Source organism: Strix uralensis, chromosome 21, assembly GCF_047716275.1.
Source record: "Strix uralensis isolate ZFMK-TIS-50842 chromosome 21, bStrUra1, whole genome shotgun sequence".
In the NCBI taxonomy this organism is placed as follows: domain Eukaryota; kingdom Metazoa; phylum Chordata; class Aves; order Strigiformes; family Strigidae; genus Strix; species Strix uralensis.
In genome coordinates, this window is record NC_133992.1 from 10,774,090 (window position 1) to 10,801,265 (window position 27,176).

The 27,176-nt window shown below is 45.2% G+C and overlaps 1 protein-coding gene across 3 annotated transcripts; it reads left to right on the top strand.

Moving 5' to 3' along the window:
• Nucleotides 1-27,026, top strand: GSN (gelsolin). Of its 3 annotated transcripts, none has more exons than XM_074891338.1 (17): nucleotides 1-61; nucleotides 14,058-14,259; nucleotides 15,224-15,378; nucleotides 16,516-16,677; nucleotides 16,904-17,053; nucleotides 17,312-17,401; nucleotides 18,350-18,482; nucleotides 18,915-19,003; nucleotides 19,798-20,013; nucleotides 20,857-20,990; nucleotides 21,795-21,885; nucleotides 22,358-22,528; nucleotides 23,663-23,837; nucleotides 24,114-24,238; nucleotides 24,766-24,843; nucleotides 25,517-25,577; nucleotides 26,525-27,026. In XM_074891338.1, exons 2-17 carry the CDS (start codon nucleotides 14,067-14,069, stop codon nucleotides 26,692-26,694), a joined length of 2,193 nt encoding a protein of 730 aa, XP_074747439.1. In that variant the 5' UTR covers nucleotides 1-61; nucleotides 14,058-14,066; the 3' UTR covers nucleotides 26,695-27,026. The 3 variants fall into 3 exon arrangements, with proteins under 3 accessions (XP_074747439.1, XP_074747440.1, XP_074747438.1); XM_074891339.1 differs by lacking the exon at nucleotides 1-61 and adding an exon at nucleotides 293-438; XM_074891337.1 differs by lacking the exon at nucleotides 1-61 and adding an exon at nucleotides 12,633-12,847.
• Nucleotides 27,027-27,176: the final 150 nt, after the last annotated feature.

The window sequence follows — 27,176 nt, forward strand, 5'->3', positions numbered from 1 at the left end:
GCCCGGCCCCGCCCGGCCCCGCCGCCGGCAGCTGCCTCAGCCCCGCCAGCGCCAGCACCAGGTAGGCTGCCCGCCCGCCCCCGCCATGGCGCGGGGCGCTGAGGGGGCTGTGAGGGGGGGAGGCTCCTCCCCAAGACCCCTCCGGCTGCCGCACGCTCGGGCTGAGGGGAAAAGCCGCGAGATCCTCGCAGAGGGGGCGCGGGGCGGCTCCGGGAAGCGGGGCGGGGGGGTTACGGAGGGAGGAGGCGGCCCAGGCTGTCAGCCCCTCGCAGGAGGGAGGCGGGCGCCTGGGTCCCGGCTCGGTGCGTTTCTTGCGGCATCAGCGAGGAGGGCGGCGGGGCTGCGTGACCGGGCGGCCGCGACTTCCATCAGCGCAACGCCACAAACTTTGCGGTGCCTCAGGTGTAGCAGTTACCGTCCTTCCGAGAGCTCGGCTCGGTGCGTTAACCCGCCCGGTGAGGTCGGAGAGTGGGGGGGTGCCTTTCCCCCGAGGAAGGAAGGGCCAAACCGCCTCAGGGCAGCGGGGCCGGGCCGGAGGGGGCACCTGTGCGGTGCCGGGCTGGGGGCTGGCGGGGCCCGGGCCCCCTCCGCTCCCGCCTCGCTTGGGGGGCGGCCTGTCCCCGGTAAAAACGGGGCCAGGCCTTTCCGTGATGGGAACGGGGGGGCGGGGGGTGTGGGGTGTGGTTATTTTGTTCTTTGCCTGGGGGAAGAATGTTTGAAAGCTCTATTTGAATAGAAATTGGAAAAATGTAGACACTTAAAACGTATTTAAAATGTTTCCTAGGAAGAGTGTTTTAAAAAAAAAAAGTTATGGGGATGACTTGTTTCAAGGAGGCCTCATTAGTAAGTAGATCCTCTTTGAATAAAACTGCTTTGAATGTTATTTGCTTTTGGATGTTAAAAATCGACTTTGCTAACAAGGATGATACTAGAATTGTTTCCCCTTAAAGTCTCTTATTTTTCTTACTGATCATTACAATTTCCGTTTTCCACTACCAACTTTCTGCATGATGCAAGTTGATCAGCAACAAAAAATTTCCTTTGCTGGGGTATGGCATGGCTCAGCTTAGGGTGTCCTACTCTGGAGTCAAATGGGGGTAGGGGCTCCTTAAACATCTCTCATCCTTTAGGTTTCTCAAACTGTTTTACAGAATATTGTATAACATCTGTCCAGGCAAATGAAGCGAAACCTGAGTACTGAGGAGTAGGTCTCGCACAACCTTGGCTATTGCAACTGGTTTCTCTCATCTTGTCTGTGAGAGAGTTTATTCCGTAGTCCCTACTACAGAGTGGTGAGAGCTGGAAGTTTAACCCATTCCACTAGCAGAAGCAGAAGTCAGTCCTGTTTAACTCTGCTCTTCAGGATGGCTGCTGCTGGCATTGCAGCCGCCTCCCTGCCCGCCCCGCGCTGGACGGGTGTGCGTTCAGGCTCTGGATTGAACTCCGCTGTTCCCCTCAGAGCAGATAGCGAGGATGCTGTCTGCTGCGCAACCCTGGGTGTCGGCGTTCGTTTATCTGTACCATCAACGGCCCCGTCACAGGGCTGACTTGCCAGAGCGGTGAGAAGTCCAGCTCCGTGGATTTCACTAGAATTCAACGCTAAGATAAGGCAGGAATTGTAGTTACACCTCATCGGTGACGTAGGTGAATGGTGAACTTCTTAAGTGTTTAAATACAGGGCAGGATTTTGCAGTGGTTGTCTAAGTGTTTAGATAACAATTCATTTTAGTGAGAGCTGAGTACCTGCAGCGTCCCCAGGAGAATATCTCCTGCTCTCAGAAGAGTGGAGGCCTTCTCCACCTGGATGAAATTCCAATGCTATGGGGAAAACACTGGGGTAATTGAACCAGCCATCAATCTTTGGCCGTTTCTGAATGTATAAAGGGTGACAAAGCAAAAATGCTACTGCTAGTTTCAACTTTGATTTTGCAGGCACAAATCCAACACGCTTGTGAATTTGTTCCTTTCATAACTGAAGCAGGGATGTCAGATCGCGTTCCGCAATCGAGCTTCATGGTTCTGATAATGTTACCAAGGGGGATTGCTGCCAGCGCTGGCTGAAGGGCTGGCTGCCCGACATGTTCCATTACAAGGCTGTTTTTGGAGATACTTTATATACTTTTATGAGTGCTTCAGCCACTTAACTGAGTTCATAGTGTGGCCAGCAGTGCCACTAAGTGCTGCTTCTGTGGAGGAGAAAAGGTAAGAGCCTTCCTACGGGACAAGAAGCAGCAGCTAGATGTTTTCAAAGACCCATACTGAGCCAGTGCTTCCCCCCACCCTGAGTTCAGATAAAATAACTTTTGTAGGTTGGATGTTTTACAGAGTCCTGATGGGAACTAAACTATTCTTAAAATAGCACAGTGATGTATTCTATTACTCAGGATTTAGATCTGCTTTTAACTCACTTTACAAATACAAGCTTTCCATTTTAATTCCGGTCTCGGACATTAGTGTTGTTACTGAGTAGCATGTATGTTGAAGAGGGTGTTGGAAAGGAATATGCAGCTTCATCAACCAACCATTTCCCAGTTTTGCTTTGGAATCCTGGCACCAAAAGAAACAGGGTTTTTTTTGTCTTTTTTTTTTGAATATGAGCTGAAGTGATCAAGTTGCAGATTGGTTGCAGTAAGGCAGAACATGGTTAAACACAGATGTAAAGTAGCTTGGGCACAATAACTACTGTCTAGGAAGAAGCAGCTGCTCTTATTTTTGTTCGCTTTCACAGCACTTAGGAATCGCTGTGTGAATAATCAAGTTCTGAATATGTCTCTGTCTGACTGCTATCAAATGCTTTTCATGAAAAGGCAGAAAATTCTGATATGGGCAATTTGTCAGTTCCAAGTTGCGTGTTATTTCTGTTGATCAGTGGTTGTCTGATTCTCCAGCCAGGTATTTGGTAGCCCTTTTAAAAATTTAAACTGAAAATTGTATATATTGTTATATTTATGTCCACTTGTAGTGTCTTTTGAATCCTTCTAAAGTCAAGACTCAAAAGGTGTCTCATGCAGTGGCTTTCAGAGGTCACTGAGGTTTTACATTAAGAAGAAAACCTCAAGTTTCTTCTGTGCCGCTTACCTCTTTGTGTACCTCTGTCATGTCATTTGTTCTACTTCTCACAGCATTAGTTCAAGTCCTTATCTTTTCAGTCTCTTAATCATTAATTAATCACTTCAGACACTAAGAAGACTAAGGGAGTTGGAAAGAAATGCTCTGGATGATTAATTCTTTTCCCATAAAAGCAATAAATTTGCTGGAGTTCTCAGCTGTGAGCCAGCCACGCTGGAACTATTTTTTCCCATATCCGACACAAACTCCCTAGGTGGGGATAGTGCACAGCTCTTGAGCCTAAAACTGTGTTTTGTCAGTTTGTGAAGTATTTTTCTGCAGGAGGCTCCACAAAACAATGGTAGTGTGAAAAGGCAGTGCAGTCAGAGTCCTCGGGCGCTGCACTGGTTCATCAGTATCTTGTCTCTGAGGCAGCTCACAGCAGATGTTTAGACAGAGGAAGAGAATGGAGAAATCCATGGGCAGTTTTTCTCAGGTCTATCCTTGTGACTTTTGGTAGTTGAGCACTGTCGTGATTTCCTGAATTGAAGGTTGCATTCAGATTTCTTTCTTTTAAGTAAGAAGAATAAAGGTAAATGAACTGGCGGTAGGAGTGTCTGAACAGACGTTACATGCAGCAGGCCTGGACTGCAGAGGATATATGCCTCTGCCTCATCTCTGCTTCCCAAGAAGTCACAGATGTTGGCCAATTTCCAGTATTTACACTATGTCCTACAGTCTTCAGCTCCCTGTTAGCAAAAGGATTGCCAGAGTGGATTCATCAGGCCTCTTATTAGCTGCTTGGCACACTGCTAGGTGACTTTGTACACGTACCGGTATGTTCATACCCTCCAGATACAGCTACACTGCTGGTACTTGCCTGATCACAGCCCTGAACAATTCTCTTGCGGCAGCACAAGTCCTGTTACGTCCATCACTGTACAGAGACGCTCCGAGTACGTAGCCTGCTGATCCGGGTGTGTATCTGGGGCACTGGAAGAGAGCTGCCTGATAGTATGTCACTGTTAAATCCCATCACAGGTGAAATCAGGTCAGACAGCGTTCATAACATGTTAGCTTTCAGGATTTCACACCTGCTCAGGGAAGGAAAGCATGGTCAGAGAAGTTTGGAAAAGAAGTAGCAGCCTTTAACTGTAAGCGTTTGACTCTTGGCAGGATCGCCGGGTTTTTATCTCTGATTATCCACTCATGATGCATTTGCGAGGTTAAACAGAGCTCTGACATTAGTGGAGTTAAATAGAGCTCCAGTAGGTTTTTCCTGGGGTGCTTTGCGGTGCTTGGCAGCCTGAAAATGCCAGACTGGAATAGCCATGCTGGGTCATGACACGCAGCTGACGTTGGAGTGGTTGATTTGGTTGGTATTCTGGGGATTTCTGCCTGTTCACACTTCCCTCTGGAGAATAACCTTTATTTTAGTTTGTCTGTTTGTTTTCCCCCGCTTTGGGGTGGACTGTGATTTGCGAGTAACTGCACTGTTCAAACCAGGTTGAAAGGTTTTGATGTTTTTTGATGAAAATTTGGGATGTGATGGTGACTGAATAGAACGGTTAGATGGTATGGACTCTGAAGATTTTTTTTTTTTTCTCCTTTTACCAGTTTCAAAGCGTTCTTTTCTGACTACAGGCTGAGTTTTTGGTCTTCCCTCTCTTCTTTTTTGTCCCTCATTCACCTCCCACTGAGAACCTGGAGAGCTGGAACTGATGTCAGCTGATGTCCCAGCACAATTGGGAGAGGGAGAAACAACTGTTTGTCTGTATTAGGAGCTAGTCAGTCAGTGGGATGCCATCCAAAACCAAAGTTTAAACATATGTTATTTACCGAATGTTTCCACACACAGTAAAAATACAGCTACAATTCAAAACAGTGTCTTTAAAACACTGGAGGAAATGAATCATCCCAAGATCTTTCAGGATAGATGGAGGCTGCTGCGCTGAGAGCTATCACCATTAGGACTTTCTCTTCTTTCAGGCTGTCTGCTTTGAGAATGCTTGTGGTTCCTCGACACTGAAGCCTGAATCCTGTTAAAAGTAAAATAAACCCTCTCTGTTAATCACCAGAGGAAGAGCTGCAAACACTTTGCTATGAGGCGGAATTTGGGTATTTGGGCATGTCTGTTTATAGCATTGCCCTCTTGCGGCTGTGTGCAGGGGGCTGGGGGCTGGCGCTCCTGCTGCCAAGGCTGTGGTGGCAGCTGGTTTTGGGGCTGAAAACAGCCTTCGTGAGAAGGTCTGTCTCTTCAGGCCAGAGTCATTAATGCAGCAACCGCACCTGCATATGTTAGGAGACCTGACAGCAAAATGGAAAGGGGAATCTAATACCACTTTACGTCTCCACGTTGATTCACTTAGAAGTGGGTATTTGTGAAGAAAACCACTTTGGTGAAATGGGGGGGTCCTGTCTCCTCTGAGTCCAGAGCTGCCTGCCCTTGTGTTGGGTGCAGGGCTGGAGGAAGCTTGTTGAGCGTAGCACTAGATCAGTCTTTTGCCTGTCAGCAGGTAAACACAGGTACCAAAAACCTACAGCAGCCGTAACTCTCAGCTGTGCCTCCTGTTCTGATCATTGTCCCTGGTCTAGAAGAAGCACTTCGAATTTGAATGTATATTAAGTAAACTAATTTCTGTTAATTCTGGGTTGCTTCTCATGTGGAGGTGTTCGAGATGGAAAGATAAGTTCAGCGTGGAGTTGATTTGGAAGGCAGGAGTCACCCCGGATTCCCGCTGCGGCACAGCGAGGCTGGGCCCCGTGGTGGACTGGCTTGCTGTAGGACTTGGACGTGCTGTGCTGCATCAGTGTGGTGTAAGACAGAATCTCATCTACGTGATTTTTACTCACCCTCATATTGCATGTACTTCTCTTATCCTTGCTGTATGTGTAGCAGTGGCTTATTGTAAGTCCTTTCACCCAGGTGCCTGTGTCTGATGCTACACTTGCAGTGCAAGGCCATGTTTCATGCTTCCCTTTTGGACTTGTTTTAGGCCACCTCTCTGGTTTCCAGCCCTTCTCCTCCAGTAATAATATATTACTCTACTCTTCTTTGGGTTATGGATAACGGATTGAGCAGGCTTCTGTACTACAGAGGAATGTATTGGCTAGTTCTCAGGGGAAGAACAGTTTTCATAAAGTTGCAGATCATTTCCCCTGTACACAGTCAGGACCTGGTGACTGGAGGGAGAACATCTGTGTCATTTCCCTGCAGCTGACCACAGGCATGTCTTCACTGCCTCCATTAATGTGTTTTGGCTGTCACCACCAGATCTCTCTATGGGACGTAATATGGGGTCGTAGTCATGTTTTAATGTACTGGATTATGTTTTACAGGTTACATAAGCACCCCTTTAAGACATGTTTTCAGCACTGAACAATGATTTGCGTTTGAGTATAATTCAGGGTTCATTTTTGCTTGCAACTGGATGAAAGTAGTCAGTGGTTTCCACTGATCCATACTTATCTGGGCTGTGTATATTTAAGTGCATGATTCAGCTCTCACCTATGCTCTTAAGGTAGGGCTTTTAAACAGTTGATTGTATCAGCAGATTTTCTCTGGGTGTGTTTCAGATGGGAGGCCTGTATATTCTCCAAAAGTTTCTCCCCTATAAGTAAAAATCTTCCTGATTTACATCACTGCAACTGAGAAGAAACTCAGGCTTTTGTGTGGAAGTTTTCAGCCTTGGTGCGTGGGGCATTGGGCTGAACCCTCTGTGTTTACTAAGTGGATCATATTCAAAAGGTAGAGAGACCAGAATAGAGCTGACATGACTCATAATGCAAACAAACAGCTGGAAAAAATGAACAATAGTCAAATCATCTGGTTCTTCTAATTTGTTAAAGTGGTTTAGTAGGAATTTTAACTTCTGAATGCACAAACCTACTTTGCCAGTTGCACAGATAATGCTGTACTTTGTGTCCGGGACTGTTTATCTGACTTCTCCTTGGAATCAGATGCATGTTTTAAATGAAGGGGGAAGCTGCTGAAGGGACAATGCCAGTTTGAATTTTTTGGATTTGTGGCTGGCTGCGTCTGTTAAGATGTAGCTGCTAGGAATACCATTAACTGTGCTGCTCCTCATATAGAGAACTGAAATAGTTTATGGAGTCACCATAGGGTGGGAGGAGGCTCTTCCATGCCAATTTTTTCTTGTCTCAAATAAACTTTGTTTACTAGCTTTTTCAAGGGATGGAAGGAAAGGGGTTGTTTTTAGGTTTATGTGTATATGAATTCAGGGCTGGCTGGAGACTGAAAACTGATCTAATCTATCATTTTAGGTATTTTTCAATGCCTATCACCTTGGCAACAATGCTGAAGTCCCACCAGATTTATTTTCAGTGGTTTACTGAAGAGTTTGTCATAATATATATACTGTTTTGGCAAGGAGGCTATAAGGAATAGACAAATATTTCAATTTTCAGTATGCACTGTCATCAGCTGTTAATACTATGCTGAACGGTCTTCCTTTCTCTGTTTTATGCGGCATCATGTCTTGAGTTTTTATTGTCAGAACTAGAATGATTCTGTAGTGTTCACTCTCACAATCTTTGTAAATTCATCAGAGTTTTCATGGGTCGGCAAAGGATCAGAGAGAAAAGGCTGTGTGGGTAGTCAGAAAGTATAGATAGATTCTCTTCAAAATGTAGAAATAACTAAACCTGAAGCAAGCAAATAACTTCATTTGTGGTACGTTTGATCTCTTCAGTGTCATTATTTCGGACAGTGATGTGGAGAATGCAGCTCATACTCTGGGAGTGTTACTGTCACGAGTGCAACCTGTTGATTTCATTGGGATTGATCATACTAGTAGGATTATACAGCTTCACCGCTTGCAAAACACAGTGACTTACGTTTTTCCTGTTGTTGCAGCAGAAATACAGTGGGGATTTAATACTTCTGGCACTTGATATAGGAGGTCTGGAATGCTGTGAGACAAGGGAGTCTTTCTTTTCCTGAGGAAATATATTATTATTTCTTTGGAGCAGTCCATATTCTCCAGGCGATTTTTGGCAAATAAATAGAGGGAAAGAGAGAATTAGCTTGGTGGAAGTGCAACTGTTTGTCCCCAAGGTACAAGAAGGATTGGTGCACAAGAAGCATTTTTGCAGCGTGATTGTTATGTGGATACAGACTCTACTAATATTTACTGTTCTCCCCATATTTTAGAAATTCAGTCTGTATTTGTAAGTTATTTTGACATACTCTGTAAGTATTATCCTTTAAAATAAAAAATATGGCCTTTGCCACCTACAAATGCAGAAATTGTTCCAGAAGTAAGCAGCAGGTGGTTTAGATACTCTGTGGTGTAATATCATGTTGGCTGCAGACCTTCCTGTGTGGGCTTTGTTTATGCAGCAAGTTTAGACAAATTAACTGAACCTATCCTGAACTAGAAGCTGGGGCTGTAAATGAGAACAACCACATGGTGATCTGGCCTACCACCACTTACTTCACAGTCTCATCTAATTCAGCCCAGCCTTCCTGAGCAGCCCCGTGCAGGTTAAGTCCTTAGTATATTTGTGGGTATATACATGTGTGAATTGCCACAAATTAACTGTAACTCCAAAAAAATGTTATGCTCATTTTTATCTTTTAAGTAGTCGGTTACTGAATAAAAGCTGCAAGGAGAGTAAACTGTTGAAGAGTGGTTTTTCACATGTGAGGGGGACAGAGTTGTCTCTCTGATGCATTGTGAGAGAAAGGAAAATAAGCCCCTTCACCCTCACCAGCACTGTTTCTTTAAATGAGAGTGCTGTTAATGTAGTGATCAGACTTCGGGATTTCTCTGTTTCATATAAATACTCACTTAAAATGTCTCTTTCCTTTGTAAGATAGATCCCTTTACAGCTGAGTTTATTTCTTTTTTCACCCACTATTTTTACCAGTAATTTTCCACCTTTTCTGATTGCCCATCTTCAATAAGTATCCAGAAAAAGATACCCAAAAGCGTCACTGAATGGCTTAAACATATCTGGGCTCATTATGGTCTTAGAAACATAAGAGTACAGTGTTGTGAGGAAAGCCCTGTAAGCTAATATTTGCTGTGACATATGGAGGAACTGGCTGCTAAATATTTACACCCATTCCATTGTATTTAATCTTGTTTTAATAATTAATTTAAAACCTGTTAAACTATTATCATTACTGTCTTCTGCATTTTGCGCTCTGAAATACTCTGGCAATACCAGAAGTCAGAGGATGTCTTGGTTGAGTGTGTGCATTCCTTCAGCTTTGGTAAAGCTGCTCTAAATGTTTGAGGTTGAGTCAGGATCAGACTGGAGACTAACAGAGTAAAGATTTTTTTCCCCCTGTCAGTACTGGATGACACTGCCTCGTAGAAAGATACCTTAGATGCTTTAGATGGTGGTAGGTGTGAAGATGTGACAGTATATTTGATGTGGAGGAACTAGGCATTAATTATTCCCTGTAATGGACTTTGCAGTGTGATGAGAGTAAGAGATTCTGGGCTCTGTGACCACAGGTTTTTCTTGAAGGGAACAGGACCTTCCTTTCAGTGTGGTTGTGCTGGGCCACATTGAGCAACGTGGAACTAGGCACCTTCTTGGCAGAAACAAATGCAGAGGAGAGTAAAGACAAATGGCAAAAGTGCTGATGGCATCAATTTATGAGGGCGTAGAGTGACTCTGTGGCAGATGAGTGGGAGGCACAGCCACAGAGATGAATGTAAAGAGCATAAATGGAAATGTTTAGGGAGGGAGGCAGAGAACTGTTTATTACAAGTTGCAGAGTTGAAATAAGAAAGGTGTTTTGGATTGGATACCAGGAGAGGAAACTACTGAGTCCTGTCTCAGAGGTGGTGGAAGCATCAGCTGCCAGGGCTTCCACCAGCACAAACAGAGAGGATGCACAGTGGGGCAGGAATGTCACGTTTGCTGAGCAGAGAGACCGCGTGGTCTCCCGGACTTTTCTGGCCTTTCCTCTGAAGCAAGCAGCTTCCAGCCTCAGGAAAATAATTTAACACTTTCTTGAAGAAGCAATATCTAATTTCTGCCATCGGTCTGTGAGCCAGCTGCAGACGTTTGCACAGTGTCAGCTTCCCTCACGTACTCAGTCTGGTGCTTTGTGTTCAGTGAACAGGGGGTATGTCCCAGTAACTGTTTCTATAGGCCAGTCTCCATTACATGGCACTCTCAGCTAGGCCTGTCGTGATTGTGTTAACTGCACATCTGGATTCCACTGTTTGCTCAAATCATTGGACTTTTCTTAAGTTCTTGTTTTTATCACTATGCAGCCAAGTGTCGTTTAGATGATCCATCTGCACCGAAAGCCTGTATTCCAAGCCCTTTCCTTCTTTTCCTTAAATAACTTTCCTTTGCATAAGATGTTGGCTCTGCATAGCACCCTTTCAGTGACTAAGCTGGACAGTTTTATTAACATCAGCTTGAAATTTGCCTTTTTCCCATGTCTTCAACAGGACATCCTTTTCGGTAGAGTCCTGGCAATCTCATCTGGCATATGCCCTCAATAAAACATCCAGAGTTCAGATTTCTGTGGCTTGATTTAACAATGCAACATTTGCTGACAGCAGTGATAAACCATACCAGCTGTTGGAGTATATTACACTTACTCCCTTCTGACACGCTTCAGATTAAATTGTATATTATAGTGTTCTTTGGTAAAAATTATTCATTGTAGCCCTCTTTGCCTCTTTTGCCTTTATTTACATTCTTCAACTAATTGGCAGTGCAGGCTTGGACTGAGGGCAAAACTTATAAAATGTCAAGTTAATTAGAAGACCAATTAAATTGTTTTTCCAAAATAAAATATATGATTATGAGCATGTATCTGCAGATTAGGATATATCCTAAACTGGGATGCTAACCAAGAATTATCCTAGGTCTTTACACCTTCAGTCTGTGAAGCCTGGACAAGTGTGGCACTATACAGGTATTTATTAATAAAAAGTCCAAAGTATTTTTCCATTTGGAAGGGACCCATCTCTTTCTAACGTTATGCAAGCCGGTCATCCTGGTTTGGGTATGCTGCAGCTGCAGAAGCCTTTCACAGCTGGCTTCCATAGAGACAGGGTTCCAGCATTTTTTTTTTTGGTGGGTCTTAGACCTCTGACACTCTGAAATTCCTTCACAGAGATCAGAAATACCAGCAAGACTAAGACATTGTTTTTATTACGTATTTAATTTTGAGAATTTCCAGTGACATTTTCAAAGGTACATTAAGTAAATCAGAGTTTGCCAAGGTGACATTTCAAACCAAAATGCATCAGTTTGAACGACAGAAGCAGAGAGTTCTAATGGGAGAGAGAGGAAGAAAATATTCTCATGAAGAGCAGAGAAAGCACAGATGAAGTGGGTCTGGTCTTTCCCTCATGGAAGTTTTGTGTAGACTTTTGTGGGTGGAGGATTTGGCCCCTTTTTTTAAGCATCCTTTGTGAGGTTCTGTAAGTGAGAACCTCGGACTGTCAGTAATTCATCCCTGGGTGCATTAAGAGAAAGGAGTAACCAGCAGCACAGCCACACGTAGGCATTAGTTACGTTCCTCCTAGGAATCTTGTTTGGCCTTCCCAGATGGGTGTCCATAGCCACATCCCAGAGAACACGGCTGAGGCAGGTCTCTGCGTGTCCCCTGGGCAGCGATGGCAGATGCTGCGTCACAGACACTCCAGGAGCCGTTGCACCCTCTGGTGAGAGCGCAAGGCTGCTCTGTGCTGGGGTGCCCCCATAGGAAGCATCCTGCACAGTTCATTTACTGCCAACACCTGGAAAATGTGGTAGATTGGCTTTTTGAAGCGTGAGACGATTGGAAGAACAAACTCTTTGCTGGTGGTGGATCATTGGGGTGCTACCGTCAGCATGTTGTAACTCCATTGAACTGTGGATAGGTTTGATGGCTGTTAACATTCCTGTCACGGGGTCTTGCTACACCCTCAGTAATATTTGGTTGGGAAATTACTGAATTAGCACTTGTTCTGTCACCTACCAGACTACTACTGCCCTTTTGCTAACGCATGAGCTGATATGTATTGGTCCATCTCACACCCCTCCAGAGCGTATTACTCTGAGAACAGCCACTGTGGAGATTGCATTCAGGTGCAAGACACACAAAGCACATGCTGAATTCTGCGTCTTGCTCCTCTGTCAAGTTCAGAGAGATGAGGGCACATTCCCTCTGTCCTCAGGTTATTCAGCTATATCCTTTCAGTGCTTCTCTGTTCGTCTCATTTCCAAAATCTCTTTCTCTGCAGCCCTTGCCATCTGGAACAGCCTTTCTGTTCCTCTGCGTCTCATCAACTTTCCATTTATTTGCAGTTTTCAGCTGAGAAAATGTTGCCTCTGTTGCCGATGTCTCTTAATTTCTTCTTCTCTTACTGGCCTTATGACTAGGTATTTGGCTTGTTTGAACGTAATTGAACGGTTGGCTGTAATGGATAGCATATTGTCTTGAGTTATGGCCTGCTGGGATTAAGTGTCTGTAAATGGTTGAAGGAGTCTCTGAGACTTCCAAGAGGACTGTTTGCACAAACATGTTACGCCCCTATATTGCGGAGGGAGTGGGTGTGTTTGTTCCCGATAAAAGATTGGCTTCTGCAGTTCATTTTCACTAGCAGCAAGAGGAGGAGGGAGCTGGGACTCCCTACAGCTTTTGTGGAAGACTGGAGAAGCCCATTTTCTGTTAGAAATGGGCAAACAGGACTTCAATTATATTTTTTTCACCATTTTTTGCACAATGGCTCTGAAGCTGAACTGTGTTAGCTCCATGTCTGTTGCAGGGCTTGGATATGTTGTTACAGCAGCTGTTGTGCTTTCAGCTGTGGTAAGTGATTAACATCACAATTAGACATTGAAAAACTTCTGTTTTTCAATTACTTATAAGAGTCACACTCTCTTTTAACTCTTCATAAGGAGTTTGTCTGATTTTTATAGTGGGAATTTGGGAGAAACGAAGTCAGGCTGACTGGAATCATGATGATAAAGTTCTTTGTTTTCCATCTTTGATATCTGATTTCAGCTTAGGAATCACTTTGGTACCTAACTTGCTATTTTGCTTTCTAGTTTGTAACATTCTTTATTTCTGCCTTGAAAGCTGAGCATATTGTACTTTTGTCCATGAGCTACTGTGAACTATCTTCTTTGTCAAAATACTGGATGCTTCTGATATAACATTTTAATTTTTTCTCCCCTGTTATCTGATACCACTCAAAGGCATGCTGTAATATACGGACAAGCTTCCTTTGCCAATACAACAGAAATGTTTTATTTCCTTTCAGTATTACCAAACTGAATTCTTATTATAATATAGTTATGGAAAAGTGTTCATTATGTTTCTTAAAAGGATGGATTTCATATTGTTAGTACATTGCATAAGTATGACAAAACATAAACCAAAATTGCAGTGTCCTTAGGACAGGATGTTGTGTATATTGGTGTAATTCTTATAAGGGAGCAGTTGCACAGAAGTACTGAAGTAGCACGTCAGAACAGAAGAGATATAAGAAACCTGTTAATTATCTAACTCTTTGATGATATTCACAACACTTTACAGAAAGAGCTGAGTAAGATCACATAGGTTTTAGGAAAACGGTAAATAATGTTTGTGCAAGTTGTACAACATGTATAGTTAAAAGGGGTTTATTTCATACAGTCTGGAATGTCATGCAGCGTTTATAGAAAAGAGCAGTCAGCAAGGGAATTAGTCTTTCACTTACGTGCCGTATTGAAAAGCTGTAAATTAGTAAAGAAAATATGTAAAGTAAAATCAAGAGAGGTAGACAAACAGAAAAGAGAGTCTAGGAAAGAGTAAGTCAGGAGTAAGGCAGTAGAGTTGATTGGAAGTGACAGTAACAGTGATCAATTGAGAGGGATCCCTCCCTTTTTTTTATTTTCTTCAAAGTTCAATGCAAGAGAAAAAAGGAAACTTTTCCCTTGTTGTCTGATCTCTTGTTACGAGATCAGAAGCAATATAATTTAAACATGCGCTTCCTTGTACTGTGCATATTGAACAACATTCTCTGTCTCGCCCCTAGCCTGTCAGCATGGTGGAACACGCTGAGTTTGCGAAGGCTGGGAAGGAACCTGGCCTTCAGATTTGGAGGATCGAGAAATTTGATTTGGTACCAGTGCCAAAAAACCTGTATGGAGACTTCTTCACAGGAGATTCCTATGTGGTGCTGAACACCATCAAACAGCGGAGTGGGAACCTCCAGTACGACTTGCATTTCTGGTTGGGTAAGTGCTGGGAGTGCCCCTGCTGAACTGGGAGCCCAGAGTGAACTCTGTTCCTCTCACTACACCAGCCTTGTCCAGTGTCACCCAAGAAAATAAAAAGCAGAACTGGCAGTACGGTGAGAATGCAATTTTGGGTGCATATAGTGCTACTCACCTTAAATATTTGAAATGTTTTTTCAATAGTGAGTACAGCAATCTCTGCACCTAGAAATTGCTTTTTCCTGATCAAGAGGACCGAATAAGTTCTGTTCTCTGGAAGCTCATGGAGAAGATAAGGTGTCAGATGAAAAGAGTGACTGAAATCTGTTCTATTTGGAAGGCTGGAGGTCGCTTGTTATCCTCCTGACTCAATCAGTGGTATTTTTCTCCCTGAAGTTCAGATCTCCTAACTGGCTTTCTGCAGTAAGTGTCACCGAGTGCCATGGCAAGGCTTTCTCCACATCCTGCAAACCTGAGAGCCTTTGACAACATCATAGTTAAAGCTGTGTGAGATACTTGCGTGGTGGCTTGTCGTATCTGCCATCTGTCAATAGGTTTTCCACACCAGAGAGCTCCAGAGAGGCAAACTGCTGTGGACATGGTGCTCCACTACTATCTGCAGCCTTCATAAAGCCTGATAATGTCTTCCTGCAGATTCATCTGTCTGTGTGTTTGCTCCATAGCAAGTTTTCTTCCAGGACGGGGTGAAATGGCAAAAGCAAAGTGAATGACACCTGTCAAAGAGACAGCTGTGAAGCAGTGGGGCTGCAGCAGTTACGATGGTATTGTAAGCCTGCCAGAAAAAAATACAGTTTATACCGCTGTTGGGGGTCATTATTAGAAAAGTCTGGAAATAGCTATTCTGCAGACCTTCCTGGAAGCTAAACTTCCCAGTAATCTGCTTTCTCCCTGGTGTTTCTGCACAGTTAAATGTAGAGTCAGAAGCCCTGCATTCCCTCCAAACTGTTGCCTTTTAATTTCTCAGGAGATGAAAGCTCTCAAGATGAGCGTGGGGCAGCTGCCATATTCACTGTCCAGCTGGATGACTACCTTCAAGGGAAGGCTGTTCAGCATCGCGAAGTGCAAGGCCATGAGTCCTCGACTTTCCTGGGGTATTTCAAATCTGGCATCAAGTACAAGGTGGGTGATGCCTGGGTCTTTTTATACTGCCAGGCTGAATCAGGTTTGCAAGAAATGGCATCCTGCCCACTGCCCAATTCTCAGAAGAATGAGAATTGCCCTTTTTCCAGTTGCTTAAAAACCATTTTCAGCCAGATGTTTTCAATGGGTTGGAACTGACAGGGTGGAGAACAGCAGATCCCAGTGGGAGAGCTTTGGCTGAATTACTAATACACAAGCAAAGCCCCAGGAAATTTTAGGAATCGAGGTTTTGTTTTTCTTTGAGAAGCAGAGGGAAGAACAGTCCCAAGATGTCTGGAACGAGTTTAAGAAACAGCAGTCTGAGTTAATGGGAAACGCCTACCCAGTAGATTTAATGTGTCCCCACTTACATAACAGAGTTTGACCTTCCCACTCTTTTTCTGTGCATAACCCACCTCCTTAGCATATGTAATGTTTTGGTAAAGTAGACGAACAGTAGTGGGAGTTACTCTTCCATGTCATTGCAGTGGAGTGGAATAGAAGAAGTGAAAACATACAGTCAAGCACAGTTATGTTTGTTAGGAATCCACTGGCACAACGAGAGTGATATCCAGTCAAATGCTTGCAAAGTGCTACATTTCCTTATGTCTAAGACTTTCCTAGTGTTTTTATTTTGTTTATTCACCACTCATTTGTTGTTATTTTCATTAATTTGAATTTGGTTATGCTTTTTTTTGAGGATAACTGGCATGAGTCCTGTTGCTTACATTGATTAGTAATTCCAAGTGTCTCTTTTTCAGCTGAGAAGGTGAATCTTGAGGTTGGGATAATTTCTGGTAGGCAGGACATATAATACACGTGGAAATACACTCTTCACCCCACTAGTCCTATTAAATCCTAAATACCTCAACTTACTGTGGTCTTCCTCACATTTGGAGATCTCCGACGGTATTGTATCAGCATCCCTTAGATGCTATGGGGATGGGTTGCTGGGGCGTATCGATAGCCATACACTCTGCAGAAGTCCAGCCTGGGCAAACTCGCTCTCTCTGCAAGCTGCTGCTGACCTTCTTTTCTGTGAGAGGCAGAAACTGCTCACTGATAGCAAATCAGTAGGATTTTAATTTTTTCTGAAGCAACAGCACAAGTGTGAATTGTTCCTCTGTTTTCCCTCAGGCTGGTGGCGTAGCTTCTGGCTTCCGACATGTGGTTCCCAATGAAGTAACTCTGCAGAGGCTTCTGCAGGTCAAAGGCAGGCGAGTAGTCCGAGCGACAGAGGTGCCTGTGACCTGGGAGAGCTTCAACACAGGGGACTGTTTCATCCTTGACCTTGGCAGTGTAAGTAAAAGACAGTAAGTAGCAGACTCATGGGGGCAGGAGATGTCTGGTTACTTCACTTCAGGATTTTTTTCCCCACTCTGTTGAAGCTATCTCAAGTGTTGAGCATTCTGAAACACTGTTTAGCCAGTCTTTTAATATCTTTCCGTCCCAGGCATACTGCTATCTCATCCAGAGAGGGGCTTCTTATGCTCTGACAGCTGCACGATCTTTCTTTTTCCCCCAGAACATCTTTCAGTGGTGTGGCTCCAACAGCAACCGCCAAGAACGGCTCAAGGCCACTGTGCTGGCCAAGGGGATTCGGGACAACGAGCGGAACGGTCGCGCCAAGGTCTATGTTTCGGAGGAAGGATCTGAGCGGGAGGAAATGCTTCAGGTTATTCACTTTGTCCGTTCCTCTGTGCTGGAGTGGGAAGGGCGGTATGTGGGAGTAGCGTGTGTTTTATATATGAAGTGTTTGTGGTATAAAACTCTCAATTTAATGCAGACTTGGTCCTCTGCATCGCTGGGACATCAGAGTATATTTTCACTGTTGTTGATCTAGAGGTTTCTTCTACTTGCTCTTGTGCCTTCAGCATCTGGGGAACAGAGGTTCTCTTGGATTGGCTGGTAATGTTTTTTTTCTCTCTCCCAGGTCCTGGGACCAAAGCCCAGTTTGCCACCAGGAGCTTCTGATGAGACCAAAACTGATACAGCCAATAGAAAGCTGGCTAAGCTCTATAAGGTAGGGAGAAACCTGACACATAACCTTGTGGAGGATGAAGCAGTCTTTGTGCAATTAGATGGAGCTGGAATAGCAGAGAGGAGCTGAGCTGCTCTGAGTCCTACTTCTGCCTCCCTCTGCCATTAGCTTTATATGAATTTTTATGTATGAACTTTGGTTGCTTACACTGCCTACCCACAGGCTTTCTATTGTCTTTATCACCACTGCTGACTGTAGTGAGACAGCTGGGACTTTCTAGGAATTTTTGAGGGAAAGATGGAGTGTGAAATGAATGGGGAAGAGAGTTTTCCTTTGTGTTATCAGGCACTGTGTTAGGAAGATGACAGGGAAGAACTAGAAATAGTGAGCCTGAGAACCAGGATCTACCCCTTCCTACATCCAGTGAACATGATGAAGCAGTGATTTGGAAGGTGACATTTGCTGTCAGCTAGTGTAAGTGTAGAAGAATGTCCAAGACTCTTGGGGAGGAATCTTCTCTACAGCAGTCTCTGGTAATGATGTGGTGAATATCTGCCAGGATGGTTTGTAATGTGGACCTTCATCCATTAGTAAGTACAGGAACTCACACTATTAAACCCAGACTATCGATACAGGGAGGCCTGTTCACAGTTACCAAGACTGTCCCCTCCAGTTCTTGAGTGCAGCTGGTTTGCTTTACAAGATATCTCTTGGCTGCTTGTGCACCAAGGATATTTACTGTTTTGGATCAATCTTCGCTCCCAGCAGTATCTGCTTTGCTAGAAGTACTTGAAATCTTCAGAATAAGTGTTAATGCTTTTGTCATACTGTTGCTGTGTCAAAGGTATCCTGTTTGAAAAACAATAGTGCCTGAAGCAGCCAATGCATTCAAATTTATTTCCCTTCCACTCCCTGAGTTTTGGAGTGTCGCCATGAAGCTGGAGGGGAACAGACGGTGCCTTATCTGACCTCCATGCTGTGTTCTCACAGGTCTCCAATGGGGCTGGGAACATGGCAGTCTCCCTGGTGGCAGATGAGAACCCCTTCTCCCAGGCAGCCCTGAGAACAGACGACTGCTTCATTCTGGACCATGGCACAGATGGGAAGATCTTTGTTTGGAAAGGTACCGCAGGGACGTGGGTGAAGCTGCTGATGCGTGTGTAGGATCTGCATCCAGTTAACAATCCTGTTTCTTTCGAGCTGGGTGGGGGAGTGTACACATGGTGGTTTGGGTAGCATTAGAAAAGCACTCTCACCTGAAATGTCTGGTGCTGAGGTACAGGGCCTTTAGTGTAGAGAATTAAAGGGAGGGTCCTGGCAACCGGGCAGAAAAAATTAAATTAATATCCTAAGAAGAAAGGCAGTTGTGTTCTCTCAGCCATCACAGAAAGGCATAAAAGAGATCAAACAATTGTCGTTTGCTGTTTGGTATCATCTAGCTGGAAGGCCGGGCCCTTCTGCTGTTGCAAAAGGTAGAAGTACCTGGAACAGTTTCTCCTCTGGGTATGCAGAATGTTTTGAAAGTTGACCTCTTTTCTCTCTATTTTCCTTAAAGGCAAGAGTGCCAACTCTGAAGAGAAGAAGGCAGCACTGAAAACAGCTTCGGAGTTCATTGATAAGATGGGTTATCCAAAACACACCCAGGTAAGGACGTGCAGCCCACCTGTGGCCAACACCCCAGTAACACCACTGGGGTTACTTTTCTGCCCCCCAGACCGCTGGCTCCAGAGCACGGCTCATGTGTCACTAGCAGTCTTTCAAGTAGCTCCTGTTTTGGATGATCTGCTCTTCTACAGGGAGATATTGCAGTGTTGCTCCTGGGTTAACATTATCCTTAAAATAGCATTTACCCCAGCATGACTAGTGTTTAACATTTCTTCCTCTCAGGTACTTTTTTACCTTTCCCATGATCTCTCTCCAAAGAGCAATAAAGAGAAGGTGTAGATAAACCTGCCCTTCTTGTTCTTAGGGAGATGATTCTAAAGGCTTGGTATCCCTTCAGCCTTCCTTGGAACTCACCTGAGGCTGACTCTGCATCCCGTAGCATATTGAGACCCATGTTGTTGGTTGTGATAGCACAGACCTTCCAGGTGTAGTTACACAGAGGCTTAAAGATTGAGTAACACTGGCTTGAAAGAAACAGATCCCTTTGAACTAGTGGTCACAAGCGACAGAAAACAAATGGTTTGTGATGTGTCTTTTTTTTCTTGGAAAAGACCTGCCCAGTATGGTACTAGCTGGAGGTGCTATTGATTGCTGATTGTGGCATGGGTGAGGGCTGACACTGCTCTCAATGCCGCATCCTGGCACTGAGCATTTCACTGCTGTGGTTTCTGGTACCGGGCTCTGTCAGCCTGAAACCAGGGCTCACACACAGCCAGGAGCTGCGTGGGGTGAGGGGCACGGCTGCTCCTGATGGGCTGGCTCATCTGTTTCAGGTCCAAGTCCTCCCCGAGAGCGGCGAGACACCTTTGTTTAAGCAATTCTTCAAGAACTGGCGGGACAAGGACCAGACAGAAGGCCTGGGCCAGGCTTATGTTTCTGGTCACGTTGCCAAGATCGATCAGGTACCTTTCGACGCTGCCACTCTGCACACCTCCAAGGCCATGGCTGCCCAGCACGGCATGGAGGACGATGGCTCTGGCAGGAAACAGGTGAGCAGTGTCAGAACCCCTTTGGGAAGGGTTCCAGAATTTTCTTTGCTACTTGATGGCTTTCCTGTAAGAGCAGCGAGACCAATGGAGACCTGAGAGTCATCCACAGTGCAGGTTTGTGAATGCTGAGGGAATTTTTAACACCAGAAGTATCAGCAGGGTCTTGAGAGCCCTGCAGCTAAGCAGTGTAGATGAGCTGTTAATTTGGACCCCAGAATTTCCCTGGGGGCAATGTTTAACTCAGCAGTGTGGGCCCAGACTTCTTCCTCATTCCTTCTCCTCCTCATTTTTCTAGCTGCTGCCATCACATGTGTGATGGTGAGTGTCTGAGCCCCAATCTCATGCACCTGGATGCACGCACACACTGGTGCATGGCAGCAGTGGTGGAGTGGGCTTGAAAGGGTCGAGTACTGTCCAAAAGCCCACAGAGATTGTAGCCAACATCAGACTTTTCAAAAGTCTCCAGTAAAGCCTAAAAGCTTTATTCCTGAGCGTCTAACTGAGAGAAACTGAAATGATCACATCGGGTACAAAATGGGTGTCTGTGTGGGCGGTGCACCAAGGATATTTACCGTTTTGGATCAATTTTTGCTCCGTTTTCTCTGGAGGTTCTGGTGACTCTGGTGAAGGTTTGGGAGCTCGTGGCAGGATGATGCCGTGCCTGGCTGTGGGCAGTGGACGCGGTGCCAGGCTCCTGGCGACGGTCCCCAGCAGGCGGGGCTGCAGGACTGCGAGTGCTGGGAGCCTGGGTTTGGGCAGAAAATGGAACAGCTCTGCCAGGAGAGTCTGCTTATTCTGTTGTCATGCTGAACTCAGACTGTTTCTGCTCCTCTCCTTTTCTAGATTTGGAGAATAGAAGGCTCGGAGAAAGTGCCGGTGGCTCCTTCGACATATGGACAGTTCTACGGTGGGGATAGCTACATTATCCTATACAATTACCAGCACGCTGGAAAACAGGGACAGATTATTTACACTTGGTAAGAAAGTTTTCCTGATGCGAGTCAGGAAACACTGGGGCTGGGTGGGGCTGAGAGTCCATGTCTTTGAAAATGGATCACTGTCGGCTCCCACTTACAGAGGATCCTTAGGGGATAAAATTTCACCCTGAATAACATTCCCTTGCAAACAAAACAATACCAGAGATTTGAAATGTTTTGTCTGAAGTGGGATAATAGGGGGAATTACTGTGCTAGTATTTTTTTTTCCTTTTTCTTTTTTCCACCCCCCAGTAGTAGTTACTCCCTTCTTTGGATCAAGCTCTATTTCTTTCTGCAGAGTTCGAGACCACTGTAACAAACTTTTGATACTCTGCCGCCTTGACTGGTGGCTTGTGACTGTTACAGTTCCCAGACTGTGCCCTTAGAGAGGAGTTTTTCAGCAGGCAGCTCACAGCGCTCGTCTTCCTGCTCATCAGCCAGCAGAAAGGGCACTGGGAAGCTGTCTAACTGCAGCCAGAGTGGATGCAGTCTGAGCAGGGGCTGCGTGTGTAGATCCTGGTAACAGCACCAACAGGCATGTTTTTAAACTAGCTGCTAGAAAGATAATGGGAGATAAGTATGAAGAGACAAAAAAATCTGTGCTTATTATCTAGAAAACATCTTATCTCCCTATGTAATCCCTGTGTTCCAGTATAGGATAATGAATTTCATCTTCATGGTGAATGAAGTGCTGCAGAGGTTTGGTAACAAATGTTTTCCTTACCTCTTCCTGATCTCTGTAAGGGGGGTGTGTGTGGGGGGAAAGGGCTGAAAATAAACCTCCAATGTTGCCTTGTCTTTCAGGCAGGGTGCTGACTCCACTCAAGATGAAATTGCAACCTCTGCGTTCCTCACAGTACAGCTGGATGAGGAGCTGGGAGGCAGCCCTGTGCAGGTAAAAAAACCCAAACCCAACCAACAACCAAAAAAACCCAACTCTGTGGGAATAAATTATATGTATATATTTTTTTATGTGATACCAATTGGCAGTGGAGAAACCCAGTGGTGTAGTGACAGCCTCCAGCCTCGGTGTAGATGTTGTGGAGCAGTTGTGTGCCCAACCAACACTCCAGTTGTTACACAAGGAGGTTTTACCAGTGGCCTGTATGAGACAGGAGGGGTTTTACAGCTGTTACTTGTTACCTCTGTGCCAGTGGATCACTCACCAGTTCAAAGGGAATGGCAATCCTGAGAGCTCAGTTTAACTGGTCTGGTTTTGTGCGGGCGGCAATGGCTGCACTCCGTGACCAGCTGGGTGCCCCATGAGTATCCCAGCTGGAAAGATGGTTGTAAAGACCATTTCTAGTGTATCTTGTGCTACTCTTCAGCAACAGCTTAAAACTGATGGCAAGTTTCTATTTCCCTAGAAACGAGTAGTGCAAGGAAAAGAGCCACCTCACCTGATGAGTATGTTTGGTGGAAAGCCCTTGATTGTTTACAAGGGCGGGACCTCGAGGGAAGGAGGCCAGACAGCCCCTGCTGCAACGCGGCTGTTCCAGGTCCGCTCCAGCACCTCGGGAGCTACCAGAGCCGTAGAGGTACGTGGAGAGTCAGCTTCCACATTATCCACACAGGCTGCGACGGGCACGCCAGCCCTTTGAACACAACGAGGGCCAAGTTGAGCTTTCTGATGTAAACTGAAACACACTTCGAAAACTTTACAAACTATGGAAAGATTCCTCTTTTCCTGGGGATAAGTAGTGATAATTGTTATGTTGTAATTCGTTTATAAATCTCGCCTTGAATCCATTTAAGCCATTTTCCCTTAAGTACCCACTAGGTGCTGCACACTGCATACTATGATACTTTTCAAACTGTTGAAAACCATTAGGATCTGGCCGTTGTGACTTGTTCTAAGCCTGTGTGACAAGTGCTGAAGACAGAAGGTGCTGAATACTCTGTATGCAAATAGAACTTGTGCCAGGACATGGGTTAAGAGCCCCACTCCTTTGAAAAAAACAAACACACACAAAAAACCCCTGGTGCAACAACAAGAGAGACTAAACCCTTGTCAGCAGCTGCAGGGGAGGCAGGAGCACTGGTTTGTGTCTGCAGCGACTCCCCAAGGTTCTAGCTTCAGGATGGCACGTCCTTGTTGACACAGAGGAAGTTACTGTAATGGGTGATCAGCCTCAGCAGCAGGGGCACTGCCCTACAGTGGTTTCCCCAGCAAGTTCTTAAATCTCACAGAATCATTGAATCCCAGGTTGGAAGGGACCGCAGGGATCATCTGGTTCAACCTTTCTTGACAAAAGCACGGTCTAGACAAGATGGGCCAGCACCCTGCCCAGCTGAATCTTAAAAGTGTCCAGTGCTGGGGAATCCACCACTTCCCTGGGGAGATTATTCCAGTGGCTGATTGTTCACCTTGTGAAAAATTTTCCTCTTGTCACAACCATGAAGACTGGCAGAATGACAGATCTGGGCATTCTGGCCCTAGGCCGTATGTATCTGTAGATTACACACAAAGCACACGTTTATTTACTCTCCTCATATGATTAAGTCTAACTCATTGCTCGGACACGGGCAAATACACAACATACCTTATAACCTTACATGCTTGTATCTTGTTTTCAGTTTATTCAATGACAGGTACTGATTTTTATTTTGAAATAATGGGCTCTGTGTAGAGGACAACTACACCTGACACGTGCAATGTTCGTTCTTTTCAGCTGGATCCTACTGCCAGCCAGCTGAACTCCAATGATGCCTTTGTCCTGAAAACCCCCTCTGCTGCTTTCCTCTGGGTTGGCCAAGGAGCCAGCGATACCGAGAGATCGGGCGCACAGGAGCTGCTGAAGATACTGGGAGCTCGCCCAGTACAGGTCTCCGAGGGCAGAGAGCCAGGTGAGGGAGGCACAGCGGAGCCTGAGAACGTTTCTGTGTAGCTGCACGTTCTCAGTGATTATTTCATGGATATTTTTTCTCGTAGCACAAGGAAATATGGGCAGAGGCACAGAGGGGCTTCTCCAAAGTATCTTCGTTATGTTTAACCACACACTCATGTTTGTAGCCCTTCGGGACTTTCTGACATAGAAGAGTGCTTCAAGTCCTCCCCAAACCGTCTTGCTACTGCGGTTGCCAGGAATAGTTGAAGCATTAGTGTCTCTTTCTCTTTTCCAGAGAATTTCTGGGCAGCTTTGGGTGGAAAAGCTCCTTACCGTACTTCTCCCCGGCTGAAGGACAAGAAGATGGATGCTCACCCCCCTCGTCTTTTTGCATGCTCCAACAAGAGTGGACGCTTCACTGTGAGTATCGAAGAAAGTCAAGTAGTTCCACATCCATCTGACAGAGCTGGGAGAAACTCAGTCCCGGTCTGCTCTGAGCCAGCCACAGGCTGTTACACCACCTCTTCCTTGGCGGTGCTGCCTCTGCAAGGGGACATCGGCACCGTTTTTCTGCAGACAGCAGCTAGTTCTGTTGCGCTGGTGTCAGCACAGCAACTTTCTGAAGCAGCAAACTGGTCCTCCCCTGGTTAACAATCAGCGTTCAGACCCCTCAGATTTTAGCTTGTGAATCTTTCAAGTAGAAAGAGGCAGCATTACATGCCTTGGGCATGAGTGAAAGACAGTTCTCTAGGTGGAGGCTGCTTGTGTGTTCTGTGGTCCGAGCGCCCATCTGTGACAGAGCTGGAGCTGTGTGTCACACCGTGCCAGCATCCAGCTTCACACACCTCACCAACCAGAGGGGAAACTGCAACCTCTGAACTGGGTTTCTCCTATAAAGGTAAAATGGTGTTTGAAGTCTGTGCTCATCCTAACCTTATGTTTTCCAGATTGAAGAAGTTCCTGGAGATCTGACTCAGGATGACCTTGCTACAGATGATGTTATGCTCCTTGACACGTGGGATCAGGTAGGTCACATCTACCCGCTGAAGAGAGGAGCAAAGAATATGCACAAATTGGCTCTGGATTGAGACCCCGATGACAACAGCGGGAGGAGTTGTTGTATTCTAGTCCTCTCGTCTTCAGGCCTGAGAACAAATCACTTCTCTAGTGACATGGAGGAGAACTTACACCCAGAACGTGAGAGGAGTTGGTGTCCTGCTGCTCCTTTGTCAGCTTAAGGGCTGTTGGGTGTCATACAGGCTGCCCCACCTGTAAACATCTCGCGGGCAGCACCCTTGTCCCGGCTGGAGGGATGTGAACCGCTGTTAGGAGTCGGTAGTTCAAGATGCTGACACATTTTCTGTTATTTTTCAATAAGACTGTGCACAAATCAGCCAAAAAGCAACTTAGAGATGAATTTTTATGTTCTGTGTAAAAATGTTAAAACATCCACTAATTTTTCCTGATGTTAAGCTAGTGTATAATTTGTTCGTATATCTAGAGTTTATGTAGATAAAATGGAGTCAGAAAGCTTCTTGTTATCTGGCGATGGCTTTAGACACATAGGTCACCCATCCAGGCACACCAACACGAGGATGTTCTTGTCACACTGTTCACTGAGACTGTGTCTCAATTCTCCTTTCTTTCATAAAGAGATTGATTGTTGCTGAAATAATTCATATGGGTTTTTATCTTTAGGTCTTTGTATGGATTGGGAAAGATGCCCAAGAAGAAGAAAAGACTGAGGCTTTGAAATCTGGTAATGTCACATTTTCCTCTCTGAACTAACTGTTTCCTGTTTTCCTGCTATCTGATCATAAGGCAATTTACATACCTTAACCCCAGCAAAATTTGACGTTGTGCTCAGTGAGCGATCCCATCTCTGGGGAGAGGAGGATCCCCAAGCTGAGCACAGAGGTGCAGCGTTCACCCCCGCTGTGCTCAGCCCCCGCCGTGGAGCACTGCCTCTGTCTCACAGCGTTTTACAACCCTGTGGAATAATTACTGGAGGTGACTTACAAATCAAACCTGTATTAAAGGCACGGCCTTGTTCACACATTAAGGAAAAGCGTAACATTGAAGAAGCTTCCAGGGTGGAGCACAACTGCTGTGCAAGGGATCTATCCCATGGCGGTTCCCTGGATGATGCTGTCTGCAAAATAGCAGGGAGGGGGGAGCGGAGTGACAGCTCCACAGCCAGGCTCTGAATCACGGCAGAGATGGAGTCATGGTACTAATAAGCTGCGTATTTGCCACCCTGGGCCAACAGTCTGTCATATTCTGACAACATGCTGTTCTTTGTGTGAACTTTAGTCCTTACAATCTCCCTGTAATACCAAAACACACCTCCATCCCAAAGGCTACCCTGAATTTTTGTTGATGTACACATTTAAAAGCAAAGCAGGAAAATCTTACACCAGATAATGGTGACAAACTGGGTATCACTCAGAATCTAAACGTAGGGCCCCCACCCCCTCTGAGGATAAACTGGAATGCATGGGGGTTTATTTTCTGCCAAATTTACCCTTTAATGTGACAAACCCTCACATCAGTTCTCTATAAACAACTGCCAGTCTTCTACCAGGTGTAGATAAAACCGGAGTGAAAACTTCTGTTTTTTTCTTTAAATGAACAATCTGCAATTGTATCTTTAGCAGCCATTTTGCTCCCCAAGACTCTTATCTCCTCCTACCTGTATGTTTTCAGCTAAACGGTACATCGAGACGGACCCGGCCAGCCGCGACAGGAGAACCCCGGTGACGGTGGTCAAGCAGGGCTTTGAGCCGCCCACCTTCTCCGGCTGGTTCCTGGGCTGGGATGACGACTACTGGGCGGTGGATCCCCTGCAGAGAGCCATGGCAGACGTGGATGTCTGATAACAGGTTTTTTTCTTGTTTTGGGTTTTTTTTTTTTAAAATGGAGCAAGTTTAGTGCCTTCACTGCCTTCAAGAGCTACTTCCTCCTGCAGGATGCATGTTAACAGGGCAATGATGTTAATAGCCAATTAGCTGTGCAATAATTACCGAAAACAATCATGACCAGTCATTGACCCTACTCCTTGCTTTGATTATATTTAATACAATAAAGCTTGTACGGAATACGTGAAGAATAGAAATGGTGGGGTTTGTTACGAAGAAGAAAACTTTAAACAGAACCTGTAGATCCACATTTGAACTTGCTTGAAACAAATACACTTTAGAAAATGAAACCTTTGTTGCACCATCTTTTGCACGTCTGCTTTTTACCAAATGGTTACAAAAATGACTTCTGGGTTTTTGGAATTGTTTTCCTTTCCCCCCACCAGAATTATTAGCATTTAAGACCGTGATAAATAACAGTATTCTACTATTTCAGAAAG